A 23,601-nucleotide genomic window follows, 5' to 3' on the forward strand; every position below is an offset into this window, starting at 1 on the left:
TTAGCAAAAATAAAGACATCTCAAAAATAAATGTTGAGGGGCACCTGGCTCAGTGGGTTAAGCCTCTGCCTTCGGCTCAGGTCATGATCTCAGGGTCCTGGGATGAGCCTCACATCCGGCTGTCTGCTTAGCAGGGAGCCTGCTTCCCCCTCTCTCTCTGCCTGCCTCTCTGTCTACTTGTGATATCTCTCTGTGTCAAATAAATAAATAAAATCTTTAAAAAATAAATAAGTAAATGTTGATAAAAACGTGGGGTGGTCACTACTGCTAGTGTGGGTGAGATAAAATGGTACAACTGTCTGGGAGTACAGTCTGGGATTTAAAAAACAGGATATGGCTTAATACACCTTAATGGACTTTCTTTTGTTGATCTATTTTTAAAGTTATTAACTATAACTCCTCCAAAAGGCAAAAAATCTGTTAATATATTAACTGTTTTCTTTACTTCCTTCTAACCTAAAAAAATGTCTTCTGGTGTTGGCAGAGGGATGGGAAAGAACACCTCCCTATGCAGTGTTTCCAGAGCTCCCAGGCAAAACACTTACTCCTGCTTTGTGTGCCTGCTGTATGCCAACATCACAATGTTCATTTAATTACACATCAGTCTTCCTGATGGGGCGGTTGGCTCCTAGAGGGCAGAGATCTTTTCTTGTTCATTTTAGTGTCTCTATAGTGTGCACTGAGTTTGATGTATATCGAGGGACTCAACAAATGCTGAAGGAACGAATGAGTGAATAAAATTAAATTAATCAATAGGGCTTTTTTAATGTTTACTTTTGAAAAGGCATTTTTAAAAAAGTAAATGTTTATTTCAAAAGCTGTTTAAATAAAGCACTGTCCCTAGACTATGCCCAGCACACAGTAACAATATGTTTTGAATGAATACCAAATACTTAGATATCACAAGTAATTTCAATTTACTGTGGCCTTTCATTCTGGGGGCCTTGTACTTTACTCTGGAAGTAAAGAAAGCCATATCAACAATGGCACATCTTTTTCAGTTATAAATTGTTTAAAAACTTTTAAAAACAAACAAAAGGTGAAATATAAAATTTCACCAACAAAAGGTGAAATATAAAATTTACATTCTTTTTTTTTAAGATTTTATTTATTCATTTGAGAGAGAGAGAGAGAGAGCGCACAAGCAGGGGGAGAGGCAGGGAGAGAGGGAGAAGCAGAGTCCCTGCTGAGCAGGGAAGTCGACCTAGGACTCCATTCCAGGACCTGAGCTGAAGGACGCTTAACCATCTGAGCCACCCAGGTTAAAGGTTAAAGAAAAATGATTTACACTTGTTAAAATGGTGAGGAAGACTATCGCTATTGGGGGGGTCAAATTACTACAATAGGAGAAAGAAATTTTGCTTCGCTTTGAATGCAGTAAAGACAGCTGGGAATTTATAGCCAACAAACAAGCAGAGTGAGGGGGTCAGTGGATGGAAAATTACTATGAAGAAACAGAAAGGCAGGCCAAAGGTGGAGGATCAGTTATTTGATCACCTATCAAAGGCATCAGACATCAAGGAGCGTTGATGACTTAGCAGGATTCATACTAATACTGGGTTCAGCCAGACCACACTTGAGGGCCTACATCGAAGCCTAAGCAAGCAGAAGGCTCACAGGAGCCTAAAGAACGCTCGGACAAGTCTCTGTCACTGCCCTGCCTCAGACCTCTTTATTACCCAATCCGTACGGATGAGGATGGCTGGAAGGGGGCCGGATCGTGGGCCCGGAGCCTAGCTTTCCTTCCCGGCAGCAATAACCCCCGGCCAGGACTCCCGAGACATCCTCCTGCGACCACCGCAGGAACGCCGGTCGGAGCGACGCCCCTCGCCTCACACCCGGGGCGCCCCCAACGTCAGCCAGACCGCAGTGCATCCCAATTTAGGGGCGGGGTCCGCAGGTCGGGCGGGGCGGGGCCGGCGGCGCTGATTGGCCAACGCTCTCGGGCTTGGGGTTCCCGGCCCCGCCCCGCCGCCCCATTACTGGCCGTTTAGAGTTCGCTGTGCTCCCCTCAGCCAGCGAGGCCTCAGCTGGCCAGTCCCGCGCTGCTCCGCGGGAGGGGCCGAGCCCATGTTCCTCCTCCCTACCGGTCCCATCCTTAAAGCACGAGTTCCGACGCCCCGCCCGTTGGAGCGGGCTCCGAGATCGGGACGGCTAACCTCCCGGGCAGGCCAGGGCCTACCGAGGAGGGCCCAAGGCCACGGAGCAACCGCGGCTGGCACGCGAACGTCTCGGGGCGTGGGAGCTGCGAGGGCAGGGGTCCCGGGCGCCATTGTTGGCCGCCAGAGAGCCGCCTGGGTCTCGTCTGCCCTCAGAGGCGCTTCTCCCGCCGAGAGGAGGCACAGCTAGGGGCCGTAGCCACCCCGTGGCCCAGTGTAGTGAATCGTGTGCCTCATCTACCGCCCGCGTCGGGCCGCCGGGACCATGTTTGACAAGACGCGGCTGCCGTACGTCGCCCTTGATGTGCTCTGCGTGTTGCTGGGTACGTACGCGTCGCCGGCCCGAGGGGCGTGTGCGCCCGAGCCCCGGGTTGGGGTGCCCCGGTGGGTACGGACGTGTGTCTTCTGGGAGGGGACTCGCGGAGAGCTGCGGACGGGTGTGGGGGCGGTGTGTGTGCGCCTGACGCGCGCGCCTTTGCTGGGAGAGACTCGGGGGCCCGCTTCCGCAGCCCCGGGATCCCGCTTTGCAGCCTGCACCCCGGCCCCCGTGTGACCCCCTCTGTCTCTCTGTCTCCTGCGGGTGTGCTGAGCTCAGCTCTGCTTGGACGCTGTTCACGCCTCTGCGCTCAGTCCCTTGCTCCTGTCCTCTGTTTCCAGTTCTACTCCCAACAAGAGCGGGGTGGGCTCCTCCCCTCCACGCCGTAGGGAAACCCGGTCACTGGCTTGTCAGGTTCAGGAGCGACACGGGAAGTTTGATTCACTGGGGATTCTCAGTAACAGGCGCCAGTGCCTGGTTTATCTTACTTGTGGGAAGCAGTTTAATTTTTCATCTTTAAAAGGCTAGAACGTTCCTAATTAGAAGGTGTTACCCGGTTGTAAATTGTCACGTTGCCAGTGGGCGTGAGGATGCCAGGTTTCTACCTATAGGTCCGAAGAAGCTTGCCTTTTTGGGTGTGTGTGTTTGGGTGTGTGTGTGTGTGTGTGTGTGTGTGCGCGCGCGCGCGCGCTCCAGACCTCTTTCCTTCTCTGTACCGACCTTGCCATGGTGTAGCTTTCCATCTCCAGTGACAGCCCACAAGGAGCACTAGACATTCTTTGGCTGCAGCAGATTTGGCGTTGTCTTCCTCATGGAAGAGTTCATTTCTGGGGCTGCTGGTTGCCAGGTGCTTCTTTCTTTTGACAAGAAAGAATTGAAGTCATCTGGATGAGGGATAGGATTTGGAAGGAAACTTTCACCTTTTTAATATGTATTTTGTAAAGCAGTACGTTGCGAACCATTTAGTTGTTCTTAAGAAAAAAAAAGAAAGAAACAAGATCTGATTGAGGTTGGGGTGGCCCTAATCAAGTATGGAAATAATGGTTCTGGCAAGTTCCCTGGCTGGGAGAATCTGTGACTTGACAATCCTAGGTGCAGGTATGCATAATAGCTTTTCACAGATAAGAAATTCCCCGGGTTTGAATCCCGAATTCCACTTTCCTGCCTCAAACCTGACCACTTAGGCGCTTGCAGTCTTGCTCAATTCTTAGAAATTCTTCTAACTCTTTGAGGTAAAATCCCTTTTTATTATCTATGAAATATCTTTATTGTTGACTAAGACACTTCCTGTACAGCTCCACAGTGAATTTTTGGAGTTAAGTTTAGGAAAGCAAAACAACGTTTTGGAACACTATAGAAACACGAGGAACTCTTTCAGTTGTCAAGACATATTAATAACCATATTAAATGTATTGAAATTGATTTATTGACAATGAAAGGTTTATCTTTGGTAAAGATGATAAATTTCATTTTCGTTTAGATTTGTCTTTTAATTCCAATGTAGTTTTTAAAAAAACAGTGTTATGTTAGTTTCAGGTGTGCAGTATAGTGACTCAACAATTCTGCATATGACTCCATGCTCATCAAAATAAGTGTACTCTTAATCCCCTTCACCTGCTTCACCCATTTCCTCACCCACCTCCCCTCGGGTAAAATGTAAAATTTTAAAATGTACTTTAACCCATACTCACTGTCAGTAGGGCTTTGTTAAGCTTCATTTATATTTTAGAAAAGGGAGAGGAAAATGGTCAGAAGTAATTTTGATAATTCTAATATATTGGCTAGTACCCTGTCATTGCTGCATATTGTGTACTCTCAGAATTATGTATCAACTTCCTCTTCTCCTACCTTGTGAGAGTTATTCATTTATAAAACAAATGTCAGGTTTTTTTCTATGGGCCAAGCACTGTATTAGGACAAATGAAACATCATACTGCTTTAAGGTAGCTAAAGCTAATATTAATAATCACAAAGTCATAAGGTAGACCTGTGTATTGGTTGTATGTTTTAAAATTTGCTTATGATGGAAAAACATTAAAAACAGTCTTATAAATTATAAGTTCTTCTTGTCTGTGTTTTCAACATGATGCAAATAGTACATAATTATACTACAGAGGCAAGAATAATTTTATTGCTATGTTGACCTGACAGTTGCAGGATTTATGATGGTTCCCAAAAAGATACAATTGCGTTTTTGATTTTAAATGTCTTTGATGGTTTTGGAAAGACTTGCTTTGGGGACTTATGGATTAAGTATGTTTTAGAAGAAGATACCTCATCTGTTTGAAACGTGTTTTATCTGTTACTGTATTACTTTTAAAGTAATTCAGAAGATTTTCATCATGGGCTCAGAATTCCCTTTTCCTAAACAGAAAATGAAGTACTCACTTCTTTTTATTTTCATATATAAGATGACAGATTTAACAGTATCAGTCCTTCATTACAAACAGCAATGAAAGAGAGCAGTGGGGGAGGAGATAAAGAACTTTTTCATGCTGAGTTTTGGAAGGTAGTACATTTTTTTTTAAAGATTTTATTTATTTATTTGACAGACAGAAATCACAAGTAGGCAGAGAGGCAGGCAGAGAGAGAGGAGGAAGCAGGCTTCCTGCTGAGCAGAGAGCGCGATGTGGGGCTCGATCCCAGGACCCTGGGATCATGACCTGAGCCGAAGGCAGAGGCTTTAACCCGCTGAGCCACCCAGGCGCCCCAAAGATTTTCATTTTTTGGGCGCCTGGGTGACTCAGTGGGTTAAAGCCTCTGCCTTTGGCTCAGGTCATGACCCAGGGTCCTGGGATCAGCCCCGCATTGGGCTCTCTGCTCAGCGGGGAGCCTATTTCCCCCCCCCACCCCCACCCCGCCCCGCCGCCGGCCTGCCTCTCTGCCTCTCTGCCTGCTTGTGGTCTCTGCCTGTCAAATAAATAAATAAAATCTTAAAAAAAAAAAAAGATTTTCATTTATTTATTAAAGAGAGAGTGCGCGCTCAAGAGAGCGCAAGCAGGGGGAGCAACAGGGAAAGGGAGAAGGAGAAGCCGTCTCCCCACTGAGCAGGGAGTCTGTTCCTGGGACTCTGGGGTCATGACCTGAGCCGAAGGCAGACGTTTAACTGACTGAGCTACCCAGGTGCCCCTGGAAGGCAATACATTTTGATAGCAAATTCACCTTTTTATTGGAGTGTAAGGGTTATTTTAAATTTGGTTTTTATTCACTTTACTGACAGCAGGAGATTGACACCCTAAAATTAGGGGTTATCAACTTGGCATTAACTTTATTCATTTTCTGTGGAGAATATACAGGTAAGAGTTAACTATACCAACAAAAAGATGATTAAACACTTCTTAAATACAGGGTTATGTGAAAGTGATTCATAATTACAATGTGAGTATGTTCCAGGTTCTGTTAATGACCACTCCAACATCATACAGTGTATCCATTTTAATATGATGATGTTATATGATTTTGCTACGTGACTACTTTGTAATTTTATGGAGTGTGATGTCTGTTGAAGTGATCATTAAACATGTGTTTTTTTTGGTGTGTGTGTATGTACATTTGTGCCCCTCCATCATCTTTATCACTATAAAACATGAATTCTCCATCTGATATACCCAGGTGATTTGTTCCTTCAGTGAATGTGGTAAGTTCTTAGAAAAAGAGTCAGGATTTTGAGACATGGTATGTATTTGAAATGGAGCATAGTCTTGCCATCTTTCTCTGGCTTTTTTGATGATGAGTTCTATCATTGTAGATAAGGCTGGCTATAAGCATCTGAGCATACAAGAAAAGCTGCTCTATAGGGAATGATAGTGGGCTGGTGTGAAAGGAGCATTGTTTTTGCCGGGTGTGTTACATGGTGTCCTGAATAAAACTTACTAGTGTATAATTACTGAGAGTCATTCCTGATTTTATCCACCATGGCATAAGGCTGCCAGTCAGTGGACACTGAGTCCACCGATTGATTCAGTGCACATTGATTGAAGGCTGATTCTGCCAGGTCCATGTTAGGTGCTAGGGATACAAAGATGAGTAAGACAGTCCTTGCTCTAAAGGAGATCAGGGTCTAATGAAGAACAAACAAACGGGTTATAGTATATCATGGTAAGCATAATAATAGAGGTATGAAATAAGTACCCTTTGAGTTCAGAGAAGGGAGTTATCTTAGACCTGATCCATTATAAATAAATGGTTTATCCTTAGTGATGCAGAAATGACAAAAGTTTCCTGGAATATTTCTTAAGACTCTTTTTTTTCCTCCCCAACTTGATGCAAGGCAGTAGTGACCCACGTAAGTACCCTATGTTGATGACTTTTTTGTAGACCGTCCCATGGTGTCTTGAAGATTTAGGTGTAACTGGCAAAAACTTCTTATGTGCTTGTGTTTTGCTATGTGGCAGTCATTTAGAATACCTCTTTGGGCTCCATATTCTTCTTTGCCCCTCCAGCTCTGTTCACCTTGCTCTGTGCTGTGGGAAGCAGGGAAATTATATGGGCTCTATCAACTGACCTCTTATTTTATGGTTTCTGTTTGATTTTGGCTGATGGTACATCAGTAGGAGGCCTGGAAGAGCCAGTTCTCTCCTGCTGGATTTGTGTTGCTAGAACTGTTGTGTGGTTCTGTGAATAGGTCTCAGCTTCTCTTTAATGGCCCTCTCTGCCAGCCAGCTCCAGTTACAGATCTTTTGGGGTTCTGGTAACCCCGTAATTGCCCCTTAGGCCTAATGATGATAATGGCCTCCTGATGTTGGTAGCTTGGGAGTATTCCACCATCCCTTGCTACTTTACCTAAATCCTGCCTATACTTATAAAGATGGTTCCTTCATTAAATTCTGTTGGATACCTTTTTTTGACTGTGTTTGTGGGTTTGTTGGTTGGTTGAATTTTGGTTGGGACCCTATTAATGACGTTCATACATGTCCAAAATAGATTTGAGGTAGCTTCCCTTTCTGCACTTAACACCTTTTACAGCTGCTCTTTATAGCAGGTGCAAACAGAGGCTCATGGTCTCCAAGGTCATAGTTTCCTTAACAAGCTCCAAATGTGGTGCCACCAATATGCTAAATCAGAATCAGTAGATTCAGAATAAAATCTGGCAGCAAAAAGCTGGCAGCCAATAGTAGGTGTTTGTAGAATCCCTGTTACTTGTTCTTGCTCAGTATCTATCTCAGATACTGATACCATATGTTGTTGCCATGACACTGACATCATTCTGTCCCTTAAGTATTACCCCTGAGGAGTGGTCTCTTTCCTGTCTCTCAGTTTGGGCTTGTTTCTCAAGGAAAAAACAGTAAGTATTCAGTGAAAGATTCTCACTTGGTAGTCTGCAGCATTTTGTGCCTTCCCTTTTTTCCTAATGTTTGTTTGTTCCTTCATTCATTATTGAGCATGTATTTGTTTAGTATCTGCTGGTGCTTGGCATTGTGTTGGATGCTGAAGATAAAAATAAGTAAATCAATACATAAATTGGACATAATGCTTATCCTAGTTGCTAGCCATTTCAATCTCCATTAACTTTTATTAAGCAAACTTCTTTTCCTTCTGATGAAAGTTTACTGGGTTTGTTTCTCTTTTTTATAAAACCTTTCTCTTTCCGCCAAGCCACAGTGAAAAGGAAATCATCTCAGAAAATGAACAAAGGGGGTGCCTGGGTGGCTCAGTCATAAGGCATCTGCCTTCCGCTCCGACCATGGTCCCAGGGTCCTGGGATTGAGTCCCATCTCAGGCTCCCAGCTTGGCGGGAGGCCTGCTTCTCCTTCTCCTGCTCCCTCTGCTTGTGTTCCCTCTCTCGCTGTGTTTCTCTCTGTAAGATAAATCAATAAAATCTTCGGGAAAAAAAAGAAAATGAACAAAGATTTGTTAAGCTGGCATATTCTTGAGTTAGACTGAAGTCCTGTTGCAGGCCTTTTCTACATTTAAGTGGCCAGTTTTGAATAAAAGCAGAGGCCTGGAAGAAAATACTATTGTTTGGCTCCAGTTGGCTTTGTACACTTGAGTTTTAACTTAAACTTACCTTGCGTGTGGAAATGTTCAGAGAATGTTCTTCTCTATAGAGTTTATGAAATGTAAATTCTTCCTTATATTCACTTTGAATTACATCCTTTTGGAAACTTCTGGGCATGCCGTGGATCTTGATTAATCTTTCTCTTGTTTAGTCATTTTTTTGTTGAGCTCTACCAAAGTTTCCTATCTGTTCAGCTTGGGGAATTATTCTGATTCTTGTGGATAAAAAATTGAAGTTTATGGGACACCTGGGTGGCTCAGTGGGTTAGGGCCTCTGCCTTCGGCTCAGGTCATGGTCCCAGGGTCCTGGGATCGAGCCCCGCATCAGGCTCTCTGCTCAGTGGGGAGCCTGCTTCCTCCTCTCTCTCTGCCTGCCTCTCTGCCTACTTGTGATTTCTCTCTGTCAAATAAATAAAATATTAAAAAAAAATTGAAGTTTACATTGTTATTGTTTACCCTACTGAAAGAAGTTGGAAGAAAGTCACTAACCTCTCAGACTTTAAGTAGGCCGATTAAAATGTAGCTTCCATTTTATGGAAAGGAATTTAGAATGTTAATTGTCCACTTCCTCCTAATTTAGGTAACTTAATTCAGCATTTGGGATAGAAATTACAATCTGTTTAGTAAGCTAATTAGGGATTATATAGACACTGTTTTATTTCTCTTACTCTCTTTTTAAGAACGCACTCACCATTCAGATAGTATGAACAGTGGTTATAAGTAGCTTTCTTCTTCCATCCTTCTTATTTATTTACCTTATTTTTCATTTTTACTATTTTTTTTTTTCCTTCTCTCTTCCTCCTGCTTTCCTTCTCTGAAACCTTCTTACTGTCTAGGTTTAAAATTGAGATGGCTTAAACAGAGTTGTTGCTTTTTTTTTTTTTTCCCCTGAAACTAGTCTTACATTGGGAATGACTTGTTCTTTATAAACTGTAAGTTTCTCTTTTTCTTTAAAATAATAGAGAGGTAACATAGTCTAGTGATGGTCTCTCTCTTTTTTTTTTTTTTTTTTAAGATTTTATTTATTTATTTGACAGAGATCACAAGTAGGCACAGAGGCAGGCAGAGAGAGAGAGGAGGAAGCAGGCTCTCTGTTGAGCAGAGAGCCCAGTGCAGGGCTCCATCCCAGGACCCCGAGATCATGACCTGAGCCAAAGGCAGAGGCTTTAACCCACTGAGCCACCCAGGCCCCCGTGAGACTCTTGATATACATTACTTGGGTTCACATTTCATTTCCTCTCTTTACTAGTTTTGTGACCTTGGGCAATTTTCTTCTTTGTGCCTCTTCCTAATAAAAGCACCTACTTTATATGGTTCTGAGGCTAAAGTAAGTCAATTTGTAAAAAGCTTAGAGCAGTGCCTTACACTTTGTGCAGGATATGTTTGTCAAATAAGATTAATCCTCTCTAATCCTACCAACTATAACATAATTTTAATAGAAATAACATCAACTAGTTTTGTATTAGGGACAAAAACACTCACAAACTTTGAAACGTTTCCCATGAATACTCATGGAATGTCTTTGAAACTTATAGGGCAACTTGAAATAGTAATGTTATCAGTCATGTGTAAAAACCACATACACAATCTCCAAGTAGTGGTAATCCCAACGATGGTGGAAATTGATCTGTGTAGGTTGTGTTAGAGAATAATTAAACAAATAGAAAGACTTTATATATTCATAAATCCTGAATTTCAGCTTAATCAAGAAAATGGAGTTAGCTGTATTCTGTGTCACCTTCACTATTTTTATTGCCCAGGCCGTGGGAATGGTCACTCCTCATATAAAAGTAACCTTCATTTAAAAAAAATTTTTTTTGAATGACCTTAATTGTACATCCTCATTTGTGTAAATTCTGTTATTTGAGTTCTCGGCAATTAAGTGGACAGCAAAGAAAAAAACTGTTGTGTAATACTTCTCCATACCCTCCACTCCCTCTTACTCACTTCCCCGTATCCTCTTTTCCCTCTTACTCTTGCTTTTTTCAACCAGATAGTTATTTCAATGTATCTTAATCTGAAATTATTTTTTTGGGTGTGTGTGTGTGTGTGTGTGTGTGAGAGAGAGAGAGAGAGAGATAATAATGCTAGGTTTTTAAAAATATTAGACTTCACATTATCTTTATTAATTGAGCACCCATTATGTGTTTAATACAATGTTAGGAGCTGTAAATGCCACTGTGAAGAAGGTAATGTCTTCAATCTTTAAGAAAATTATAGGTGTTTGTAAATGCCACAAAAGAATTAAAACAAGGTTAGAAGAGAGTGAGATGGTGGAGGGTGGCAATCTCAAGGAAGTCTTCTCTGAGGAGGGGGTCTGAATTGGCCATGGAGGAACTGGAAGAAGTTGATTTCAGGTTTAGGAAAGAAAAGGTGTTAAGGGCCAAACAGCAAAGAGCATTTTGCAACAGGGATTGTAACATTTGTAACAGTGTTACTGGTATATAGTATGCATCCATGGTATTCATAATAGTGAATTTTGTAACTTCTAGCTGTCAAAGTGGATATTAATAACTGACAGTTGTTTAGTGCTTACTAGGCCCTGTGTGGCCTGTAAAGTCTCTTTAACTACTTGATCAGGGACAGTAGCTTGGTCATCCACATTCTGTAGGTGATAGAACTGAGGTATAGAATAATTGGGAAACTCTACCAAGGGAACCCAGCTAAAAGGTGGTACAGTCAGGACTTGGGAAATGTATTTTTAAGGATTATACGTTTTGAATGTGGATTCACTGGTCCAGATTTAGGGAAGGTGCTAATAAATGAAGAGGTTGAGGAAGAAGAGATTAGGGGATTAGTTGATTCTAAAAACAATCATTATTTTTAGATAGCCTAATTGTTTTATGACCATCTGAATTCTGTATGATGTGACTTCAGAGTCTATTTTGACTTATGATATTTTGAACATGTGCCTGTTGTCCAAAGGGGCAATTTAATTTTTCATAACTCAAACTCCTGATTACTACTAAGAGTTTGCCAGGAGAGTATCTCATACTGAAAGATGTAACTAATTTGCCCTGTTTGGTAACATACCCACAGATTTTTTTTTTTCAGATAGCTTTGTCATGGGCATTTCTATACAGGAAAGGAAGACCTTTGTCCTTCACTGTACTTCATGTGAGTCATGTGTTAGAGAGTTCAGAGTCACCTTTCTAGTTCATTCCAGCAGATATAGTTAGAATCTCAAGATTTAGTTCTCAGTTGTCATTGCTTGGAAATGTTTCCTGAGTCTTTTTCAGGGTGGGGTGCTTAGGAAAATGACATATAGGAAATGTGTACTGGATGAGCTCTTGAATTAATTGGCAGCTTGTTAAGCCAGGTTCTGCCTTGCCTTTTGGTACATTTACATCAGCACTAAGAGAGATGGGCTGGCTGCTTAGGTGCTCTAGGGGTAAGTGATGAAAAGTGAAGAAAACCATTATTCACTGAATGCCTAAATGAGCCTTTGGTAAATGTCTTACGTAAATGTATGCAGTCTTTACAAAATTCTGAGGTTTTAGCTTCATTTTATGTCATAGCACTGGCATAAAAAATAGGTAGAAAAATAAAACAAAAGCCATGCATCTCAAATAGCTCTTGCTTACTGTGGAAGACAGACTCATAAGAAACAGTGGCAATACTGTCTGGTAAGTTGAGTGCTGGATAGGTCCTTGCTTTGAAGTTACTAAGAGTGAGTGAGATGGGGTCTCTATCCTAGAAAGGTATACAGAGCCTTGAAAGTGGAGATCAGTAGGTATTTTAATGAAGTCTGTATTTCAAAAAGATTTCCCCTGCGATGTTTGCTTTTACTTTCTGGCAGAGATAATGTATACCTTCGGGAACATTACTTTTGGCTAGTGCTAAATTCTGTAAATAATTTCTGTAGACAGTTGAGGCCCCATCTGTATTAACTGGGTGAAGACACAGGAGGTGGGTGCTTAGAAAGTGTGTGTGCATATGGTAGGCATTCAAATATTTGCCACATGTATATATAGGCAATGTATTTGAGTCAGCCGCTCTTCTGGGGTTTGAGTTTTAGCTCTGTTACTAACTCTATGATGTTGGGCAGGTTGCTTCAACTCTTGGATGAGTTTTGTCATCTAATGAGGAAAAAGATGCTAATAGTGCATTCCTCCTATTGCTGTGAAATTAGATGAGATAATGTATGAGACAATGTGTAGTGAAGTGTTTAGCATAGTTCTGGCCTGTGCTGTTGTTGTCATTATTAAATTAATAAACCAATTTGGTACCACTGACCCGGTCTGTTACTCAAATTTGATGTCACACGGTATTGACTTTTCTTTTGGAACATTATTTAGTGTAGTTCTAGTTTCAGCCTAAAGAGCATTGAGAATGGGAATCTGGTTCACATTTCATTTTTTTAGTGCCAAGATCATTTTGGGGAATGTTTCAATTATTTCTAACCTGTTTCTTTCTGCTATCAGATACCTCAGTAAGATCTTCTAATTTTACTTTCAGGTGAACAGTATTCCTACAGCTCATCGGCAGGGTACCCAAATGAATGTTTGTGCTTGAAGAGAGATTAGTAAAATAGAAATAGGTGTGTGAGCTAGTAATGGCATGGTTTGGATAGTGGTAACTTCTCTTAGTTCTCAGTTCCTAAAACGTGAAGGTTTTTTATGTCTTAAATATAAACTGGTTAAGAGCTAACTTGTAGTTCAGGTTGAAGGAGCTAAACATAAGCTGTTCTCATTGTAACTTCTTTTGATCAGTAAGAATTTATCCTTTCTTCTTTCCATAGAGTTAAAGAAGCAGATGTATATAGTGGTCACACCCATCTGCAGTGTTCTGGGATAGCCCGATTTTAGCTAATAACCTTCTGCATAAAGGCAGTTTACTAAGTGTATGACTAAATGTAATTAAAAATCATACTTTTATAATATTAACTCTAAACCTATTATTAAAAAACATAACTTTTCAAGCGATATCCCAATTTGATTGGAAAATGTACCTAACATAGTTATGCAGTGTAACAGAAGCAAGTGACATTTACTTTTTTTTTTTTCAAATGGCATGGATAAGAGAAAAGAATTTTAAAAGGGCACTTTTCCAAATATGTATTGTTTCTGACCCACTGCTCGAGTTGGCAAAAAGGTTGTTTTAAACTTTGATGTTATCAAAACTTGTTAGGCAGGTTATGGGTAACATTCAACTTTATAGCTAGTGTTGGATATCTACATTAATACTAACTTTATGTACCATATTATGAGTGAGATTCTAAGTGCTGCCATTGAAGATAGCCTAATTATGAACCAAATGTAGTAACAAGTAAATTACCTTTATGGAGATGTTTTTATGTGGACTTTCCCCTTTGCTTAGGATATGATGTCATGGAGGTTTTCCAGTAGTGCAATTTCTTTATGTAACTATTTAAATAGTTCAGAGTATGATCTAGTAATTAAAGCTGTTGGCTTGGAAATCAAATTCTGGTCTTGCTTCTGCTACTCTCAGTGATCACATGGGCAGGGTCTCATGGGCTGCTTCATTTATTCATGTGAACTTTATAATGAGAATAATAGCTCCCTGTATATATCTCAGGATTGTAGTGGTAAGCAAATCTTGCTTATTAAGAAGAGTCAGTTGCTGCATAATATATTATAGCAGTTGACACCAGGGGACTTATAGTAGAAAGGGAGAACACATAGTATTCAAGGGGGTGTTTTGAGCAACTGGAACAGACCTATAGGTGATCAGTTATAAGTCTAGTCTAGTCAAGAATGAGGTGAGTATTCTCAACAGAAAGTAGGAAAAAGGTGGAAAGTGTTTAGGAAGTAGTGATGGGCCTTGATACAAAGTAATCAAAGTAATACAGGCCCCCTGCTTGAATTTTCTCTTTTGCCATACTTAGGTACACAGTTTTATCAGTGACCAAGTGGCTCATGAAATCTTGCAACTAGTTTTATTATTCCTGTATCAGTCATACTGTGAGAAATGGGGACATGTGCTATCTTGAAAAGCCAATGTAAAATATAATTTGGTCCGACTGACTGAAATTTCAGTGAAGGGAGATTTTGATTAAAAAAAAAAAAGATTAATGTTTGGGGGCACCTGGGTGGCTCAGTGGGTTAAGCCTCTGCCTTTGGCTTGGGTCATGATCTCAGGGTCCTGGGATCAAGTCCTGCATTGGGCTCTTTGCTCAGTGGGGAGCCTGCTTCCTCCTCTCTCTCTTTGTCTGCCTCTCTGCCTGCTTGTGATCTCTCTCTCTGTCAAATAAATAAATAAATAAATTCTTTAAAAAAAAGATTAATGTTTGCCTACCATTTAATTAAAAAGGGAAAGAAACCACAGTTTTAACCAAGTCTGCTGAATATCAGGAGGTTATTGTATCAACAGCAGTTTGTCTTCTGTGAAGTCTGTCAGATTCTTTTGGCAAAGATCTGATGCACCAAGGGAATCTCTTCTAAGCTTGTAATCTGCTTGTGCTATGTTCTATTCCGTTGACCTGCTGGATAATAAACAGGTGAGAGATATTCTTTGAAGTAGAGTGATTGCATTATCTGAGATTGTGTTTCTGTTTTCCTCAGTACAGACTAGTTCATTAGCCAATTAGTGATTAAAATGGTGAGACCTCAGTGTTTCTGTGTAGTGGTAGCTGTCCAACTGATTTATTACTATGTGGGCCATTGGGGTATAGATGCCATTGAACAGTTAAGGATTTCATCTACTCTCTAGACATGGAAACTCAACACCCATTAAAAATATAGCAGAATTGGGACGCCTGGGTGGCTCAGTTGGTTAAGCAGCTGCCTTCGGCTCAGGTCATGATCTCAGCGTCCTGGGATCGAGTCCCACATCGGGCTCCTTGCTCGGCGGGGAGCCTGCTTCTCCCTCTGCCTCTGCCTACCACTCTGTCTGCCTGTGCTCGCTCGCACTCTCTCTCTCTCTAACAAATAAATAAATTACAAAAAAAAAATTAAAAAAAAAATATAGCAGAATTAAAATTCCATGGCCAAAGTTGTAAGAAAATCTTGACAAAATTAAGTCCCATTTGAGAGCATATTTTTTGCTTGCTAATAACTTAAAAACATACATTTAAAAGCACTGAGCTATTCAATACTCATTACTGAAATTTGAAACTCAAGTGAGCCTCTAGAGCCTAAAGGCACTGATGTGGGCTTTTTTTACTTTATTTAAAAAATTTTTTTAAATTTAATTTCAGTTAGCGAACATATAGTAAGTACATCATTAGTTTCAGATGTAGTGTTCATGTTGCATGTAACACCCGGTGCTCATCGGAAATAAATTACTTCTAATAAAAAGGGAGTCAAAAAGGAGAGTGGGGAAAAAGAAAACAAGGAAAATGAAGGAAGTGAATATTGCTGGATGATCTGTTTTTGCCTTCTAAGAGGAGTTCAGAAGAGGATGAAGCTTCTTTGATAGAAAGGATGAGAGAATTAATCATGAGGCTGTGCTTCCTAAAGGCCTGAGATTGCTTGCTGCCCAGTAAAGGGATTGTGGTGGAGATTCTGATTTTTCATTTGGAAAAATTTAAGGGTCACATTTATAGTGATTTAAAATTACTAAAGTAAGGAACTTATCCTTTAGGTTGGTCAATTAATTCAACCTTTATCTAAGATTTACTAGGGAAAAAAGTCAGATTACTGAAAAAATACTGTGTTAGTTACCCATATGTCCTGTCTTTGGACTTTTTGTGATTAAGAATGAGCTATTGGGGTGGGAGTCGCCTGCATGGCTCAGTCAGTCTAAGCGCCTGACTTGATCTCAGTTTAGGTCTTGATCTCAGGGTTGTGAGTGAAGCCAGCCCCCTCTTTGGGCTCCACACTGGGCATGGAGCTTACTTTAAAAAAAAAAAAAAAGAAAGAAAAGAATGAAATATTGGGATGGGGGACAGCGTAACTTGGCTGAGTATTTTGTAAGTCAAAGTTGTAGTAAAAGTTGACGAGTTTGACATTTTGAACTGTCAGATATAACAAATAATGAAAACTTACAGTTCATACAGGGGCTAGCCATAGGCATATTTCAGTGAGTTATCTAAATATAATTCAGGAGAAGGTGTTTATGTAATATGACATACAGACATATTAATATTTACTATAATAAAGGGTGTGAATCATATCTGTGTATTCATCTTATCTATGCAAAGTACTATTAGGCAAAATAAGAGGGAAACAGACTGTTATTCCATTTTAAAGAGGTTAGAATGTTTTACTTTAGTTTCAACAGAACTTTATTTTAAAAAATTTGTTTTACCAAGATATGAAATAATTTCCATTTATTTTTACTAATGTATAAAAGTTTTTAGAGAATTCTTTTGTATTTATGGGATATATAAAAAGTTAAGTGTGTGGACACTGGAAACCTACAGGTCTGAGTTTGAATTCCAGTTCTTTCACTTATGATTAAGATAAATCACCAACATTCACAGCTTCAGTTTCTTTAACTGAAAAGGACTGGGTCTTTATAGGTATATTCTCTTTGGCTTATGTGCGTTACATATTAGGCATTTGTTTATTCCACAGGTATTTGTCTCACATGTTGTGTGCCACACTTTTTTTTTTTTAACATATTATTTGTTTATTTGAGAGAGAGAGTGCGAGAGAGAGCATACTAGCAGGGAGAGGGGCAGAGGGACAGGGAGAAACAGACTCCCCTCTGAGCTGGGAGCCTGACTCTGACTTGGGGCTGGGTCCTGACCTGAGCCAAAGGCAGATGCTTAACTGACTGAGCCACCCAGGCGCCCCTGTGTGCCACACTCTTAAGCAGAGGAGATTCATGGAATCATACAAATAAATACAAAAACGAATCAGTTAAGTGCTATAAAGGAGAGAGATGGGTATTATGAGGGCTTATAAAAAGAGTTTTGAATAGGAGAATGTGAGGTAGCTTTTTTAAAATGATGAGTTTGGCTATAGGATAGAATAATAGATGGATGAAGGCTGGAAAAGGATGGATTTAGGGAGAGGAATTGAGAAGCAGGGCAGTGGGGTCATGGGGAAAAGGGAGGGAAAAATGAAACAAAATGGGACTGGAGAGGGAGACAAACCATAAGAAACTCTTAATCTTAGCAAACAAACTGAGGGTTGCTGGAGGGGAGGGGGATGGGAGAAATGGGGTGGCTGGGTGATGGACATTGGGAGGGTATGTGCTATGGTGAGTGCTGTGAATTGTGTAAAAGACTGATGATTCACAGACCTGTACCCCTGAAACAAATAATACATCGTATGTTAATAAATAAATACATAAAAATTTTTTAAGAAGGCTGTTGAAATAGTCCAAGTGAGATCATGGTAGTGAGACTAAAGAGGTAATGGTGGCAGTGGAGAAAGGCGGATGGATCTGAGAATTCTGGGAGGTAAAATGGAAAGGTTTTGGTGACATATTGGATGTGGGAAGTTGGAGATAGGATAGTTCTGAAGGTTCTGGCTTGTTTAATGGATTGATGTTGATTCCTGCCAGTACTGAGCTGGGGAGCACTGGGAGAGAAACTGATCTGAGATAGGACGAGGGGACTGGAAGAGATAATTTTTTTAAAAAATTTATTTATTTGAGAGAGAGGGAGAGACAAATATAGCGAAAGAGAACAAGAGCGAGAAGAACGAGAGGAGAGGGAGAATGCAGGGCTTGATCCCAGGACTCTGGGATCATGACCTGAGGCGAAGACAGATGCTTAACTGATTGAGCCACCCAGGTGCCCCAGTTCTGGTTATGTTTAAGGTGCCTTTGAGATTTTGAAGGGGAAGTGTCAATGGGTCTAGAGCTCAGAGGAATGGTCTGACTTTTGGGAGGGCGTCACTGATATATTAATGGTAATTGAAGTTATGAGAATTGGTGAAATCCCAAATGGGAGTTACAAAGTGAGAAGGAGAGAAGGTTTAAGATGAAGTTTTGAGAAACACTAGACTTTCAGATTGTTGAAAGAAATGTAGAACATCAAGACTGAAAGGGAACACTAAAAGTTGGAGAATGTTCCTGGAAAGCCAAGTGCCCCAAGGAGAGAGTGGTAACAATGTCTGCATTCTCTTGAAAGGTCCAGTAAGATAAAGTCTGAGAAGTGTCTATTGGATTTTGTTACAAAAAGGTCATTGATAATCTCATGTAAGAAAGCAATTTCCATATTGGAGTGCTCTGAAAAGTGGGTGAAAAAATGGAAATTGTGGGTATTGGTAATTACTTTAAAATGTTGGGGGGATGTCTGGTTGTCTCAGTCAGTTAAGCGTCTGCCTTCAGCTCTGGTCATGATCCCTGGGATCCAGCCCTGTATCAGGCTTGCTCAGTGGGGAGCCTGCTTCTCCCTCTATCTCCCTTCCCGCTGCTTGTGCTCTCTTTGCCTCGCTTTCTCTCTCTCTCTCTGACAAATTAAAAAAAAAAAAATCTTAAAAGAAAATTAAAATGCTGGACTGAGAAAGGAGAATATAGTAGATAAGATTCCAAGCACAGGCCAGCAGGATCATTTCTGAGAATGTGAGGAGATCAGTTAGGGCTCTCAGCTGACACACTAATGGCCTAAAATAATAGGTTGTCATGGTTACCTATGATATGCCAGATGGGGCAAGAATAATCTTGTCAGGTATAGGAATACATTTTATTTAAAAAAAAAAAAATTCCGAAGTGTATGTGTGTTTTTACACCCAATATGGTACATTGAACTCATGATCAAGAATCGCATTCTGTATCTACTGAGCCAGCCATGAACCCCTAGGAATACAATTTTTATATCAATGGTCCTGTATAGGAATAGTTGAACTCCTCTTGAAGAACCCTCTTTGCTGAGAACAATGGGTTACTTCATACCTTTGTTTTCCAAATAACCATTACCAAGTATGGTGGAGTTTGGGATGTGGAGCCTGGTAAACTTGGTTTCAGAAGTCTGCTTTGCTATGTATTCTTCATTTGGGTCACACAGATGGTTATTTCATCCTGCTGAGCTTCGGTTTCTTCCCTTGTGTGATGGAGAGAATTTGGTCTGTGTAATAGATTTGTTAGGAATAAGTGAGAATCTTTATAAATAAAGTACCTGGTATTAACAAGCACTTAACAAACTAATACTTGCCTGTCTTTTTTCTTGCTTCCCAGGTAGCTGATGTTCATTGTGTAGTTTCATCATTGTATGTTTGCCTTGAAGTAATAATTGGTGGGAATCCTTGCTTCTTCAGCTTATCTTCTGTGTAAATTAACTTGAGTAGTACAAACATATTTTTGGGAAAACGGATGTATGATTTGCTACTGCAACAATCATAACCATTAAGAAAAGAATTTTACCAACTTTTTTGGTTTGTGTGCCTTTAAAAAAATGTGTGTGTGTGTGTGTGTGTATGTTAAACAAAGCTTACTAATTTAGATATGCCACTTTGGTGACTTCCTGCCAAAGTAAACATTTTTATGTTTTTCTTCTGAGACTCATCTTAGTATAATTTTTAGTTTTGGACCCTGGCCAGTTGGTGTAATTTCAGACTAGACATGATGGATCCACATAAATACTTCTAAGGTTTATATTATATAATACACTTTTTATTGGGAGGGGTACATGAACTGTCAAATGCATTTGTGGTTTCAGGTCTGGATTTATTTAGTAGGCTATTGAAAATTTTTGATTTGTAATTTTGACTCCTGAGTTATTTCTTACTCATATTTTGAGCACTGAGATAACTAATTTTGTACCAAAATGGTGGAATCAAATAATTCTGATTTCTTTTGTTACTAAAGCAATCTCCTGAAACGTTTTAAAATATGCCCCCAACCACCAGTATACAGTGCCTCTTAAGAGGCAGTTATGCATACATTTTTCTAGAAGATGACTGTTCTAGGAATTTTAAAAAGGTATCAGTTTGCCAGCTTTATTCAAGAATCAGTATAATAGGGATGCCTGGGTGGCTCGGTTGGTTAAGCGGCTGCCTTCGGCTCAGATCATGATCCCGGGGTCTTGGGATCGAGTCCCGCATCGGGCTCCTTGCTCGGTGGGGAGCCTGCTTCTCCCTCTGCCTCTGCCTGCCTCTCTGTCTGCCTGTGTTCACTCTCTCTGACAAATGAATAAATAAAAATCTTTAATAAAAAAAAAAGAATCAGTATAATAGTAAACATTTTATTTGTTTATTTGACAGAGAGTGATCACAAGTAGGCAGAGAGGCAGGCGGCGGGGGGGTGGGGAAGCAGACTCCCTGCTGAGCAGAGATCCCAACTTGAGGCTCCATCCCGGGACCTTGGGATCATGACCTGAGCCAAAGGTAGATGCTTAACCGACTGAGCCATCCAGGCGCCCCTCAGTTGTTATTCTTTGGAATATAGGCTTTCCCACTGTGTGGGAGAAGTTATCTCTTGACCAACTACAATAAGAGAGACTTTGTTGGTTAAGCAAAGCTTGTGGATGGGATTGCTGAGACTGGAAGACTCAATTTATATTCAGAGAAGTAGCTTAACTAGGTGTTCTCAACTGGATACATGACGCTTGGTTTTAAAAGCTTAAATAATACCTAGATAGAACCCTATAGGTCATAATTTCTTTAATGACTAAGTAAACTTTTCAAAGAGGAACATCTTCAAAGACGAATCTTTCCTTTGATTCACTACCCTATGTTGTTTTCTGAAATTTGTTGGCTATTGACAAGCCTTTGAAGAAAGCTATCTAAAGTAATGTAGTTGATAATTTGATGAAATCTTCTTGTGTATGTGTTGATAGATTTTCCAAGTTTGGTACTTTTTCACTAGAGGCAATAGGCAGAGGGGAAAAAATAGGGAATAAGTACCAATTAAGCTCTCTTAATGTGCTTTGTGTTATGTAGGCACATTACTCAGCTCTTAGTTTACAACTGTTCTGGAAGGTATATAAACAGTATTTTTTTGCATTCTCCATATGAGGAAATCCAGCTCAGATAGGTAAGTAATTTGCCCATGCTCCCTTAAGTTTAGTAACTGGCAGAATGCCAGAAGTAAACTCAAGTTAGGTAAGGAAGTCCCAGCTCTATGCAGGACCTTACCCTGCCACATCAAAGGAAAGATGTCAGGAGTAGCTAAATAGAAGCTAGAGTAGCAAGTAGATGTTAGCTAGGTGGATGGTGGGGTCATTGTGTAGAGTGTGGCAAGAGGTTTGGAACAGATGTGGGAAACAGAGAAATGTGAAATGAGACTTAAGTCGAGTAAAATTCACTCTTTTGACATACAGTTCTATGAACGTAGACAATTTATACTTTAAAGTCATGTAACTACTACACAAGATACAGAACTGATCTGTTACCCCAAACAAATCCCCACATGCTGTTCTTTTGTAGTCAGATCCTCCCGCGTTCTACATCTCTGGCAACCACTGATTGGTTCTCTATCCTATAAAGTAATATAAATGAAATCAGGCAGTATGTAGCCTTTTGAGTCTGGCTTCTTCAGTTAGCATAATGCATTTCTAATGAGGCAACCACTAATGATGTAAATGTTACTGTACAGTTTTGCTACAGTTTTTGACCTTGAACTCTCAAAATGCTTTTATCATTCCAAATTCTGGTCTCACGTAAACAGAATTTTTTTTTTTTTTGGCTGAGAAATGATTATAGTTACAGCTTCAAATATCAAAGAAGCCCAAAATAGATTGCTGATAAGTGCACAGAGGAGAAAGTAAAATAGAAGAAAATTAGCTGTCTCCCCACACCCTATTACGTCAGCCATCTCCTTGCCTTTTGTACATAGAAATCTGCATGGAAAGTGTGCTACTGACTGTGACCTTTGCCATCTTGAAAAAGGAAGGGAACAGCTGTTACCATGAGAGGGTGGAAGAAATATATGTTCCTGGCCAGTTGGCACTGTGTGTCTTTTGGGCAGGGAACAACAGGTGACCAACTTCTTGCTTTTTATTTTTGTTGGTGTATAAATAAATAGGCTCTGTGTGTGTGTGTGTGTGTGTGTGTGTGCGCGCGTGTGCGCGCGCGCGCGCAGCAATCTGAGTCCATATTAAAATAACCTGCCATTATAGTCCTGGATTTCTTTTTTCAAAAAAAGCTGTTTAAATATATACACAGATTTATTTTGTGTGTCTTGATGAACTAAGAAACTGCAAGGTTGAGTATATTGTAGGTCATTATTGACAGAAAAGCACAAAAAGTAAAATCCTTCTTTGGTAAATGTCACTTACGAAACCTCCTTTTCTCCCCTTTGTCCCAATTTAAATACAAAACGAGAAAAACTCCAGCAAGATAACTAAGTACTTTTTATAGTAAAACCATTAACCACAGAGATGTTGTGGTCAGTTCAAGCCGGTGACCAGAGTGCAGGTGTCTGTAAAAGCCCAAGGGTGCTCTGTTTCTTGAACTCTTGCCCCGGATACTTCACGTACCATCTCTGTGAATCACACCCAAACACAGTGCCGCCCACCTCTCCTACCTGGTGCAGGGCTCTTTCCACTCTTCCACCTCTATCTTACACAAACTCATCCTCCTGCAGTACAGCTTTCACCAAGCCCTTTCTTGCTCAAGAGCCAGTGTTGGTTTTTTATTTTTTATTGAGACATATCCACGATATTTACCTGGGACAGAACATCCTCACAGTATAGTTTTGCTTTGCCCTTTCATATTTCTGTTATTTCTCAGTGCCCTACTTGAGTTGGATCATCGTGTTTGTGTTGTCTGGCAACAGATTGAGCTCAGTGATCAATCTTTAATGCATTTCTAATTCCATTTCCCATTGCAGTTGTTGAGTGTGTTAGTCTCTTTATTCCATTACAATTGTTTTGATGTTTTTCTGCTGTATGAAAACCTTCAGTTATCCTTTGGTCTGATTTTTTTTAGCAAATGGTACTGTTTCCTGCTTCATTTTTTAAAAAAGATTTATATTAGAGAGGGATTATGAGCAAGGGGGCAGAAGAAGAGGGAGAGAGAGAATCTCAAGAAGATTCCTTGATGAGCATGGAGCCCGATGCAGGATTTGATCTTTAGAGACGGGATCACAACCTGAGCCAAAACCTCGAGTCAGATGCTTAACCGATCGTGCCACCCAGGTGCCCCTGTTTCCCACTTCATTTAGAAGGATTTAGAGTTAAATAAGTACATATTTGAAACCTGGATGCACCACATATTATCACAGCTGATAGCCAGTAATACACATCTGAGTTTTCCTTTCTCCAGCCCACAACCACCCCGCTGTGGACCTCTCTAAGATCCTCAACTGAAAGGTTGAAGAACCCAGCTTTTC

General features: G+C 40.5%; 1 protein-coding gene across 2 annotated transcripts in view; it reads left to right on the forward strand.

The window, feature by feature from the left end:
• The first annotated feature begins 1,984 nt into the window (after positions 1–1,984).
• Positions 1,985–23,601, forward strand: part of PLPP1 (phospholipid phosphatase 1) — a 97,344-nt gene continuing 75,727 nt past the window's right edge. For both annotated transcript variants that reach the window (XM_080803309.1, XM_080803308.1), the window contains exon 1: positions 1,985–2,482. In XM_080803309.1, the coding sequence (XP_080659435.1) occupies positions 2,425–2,482 (58 nt within the window). In that variant the 5' untranslated portion in view covers positions 1,985–2,424. The remainder of the gene's footprint in view (positions 2,483–23,601) is intronic.

Source organism: Martes martes (assembly GCF_963455335.1).
Source record: "Martes martes genome assembly, chromosome: 5".
NCBI lineage: Eukaryota > Metazoa > Chordata > Mammalia > Carnivora > Mustelidae > Martes > Martes martes.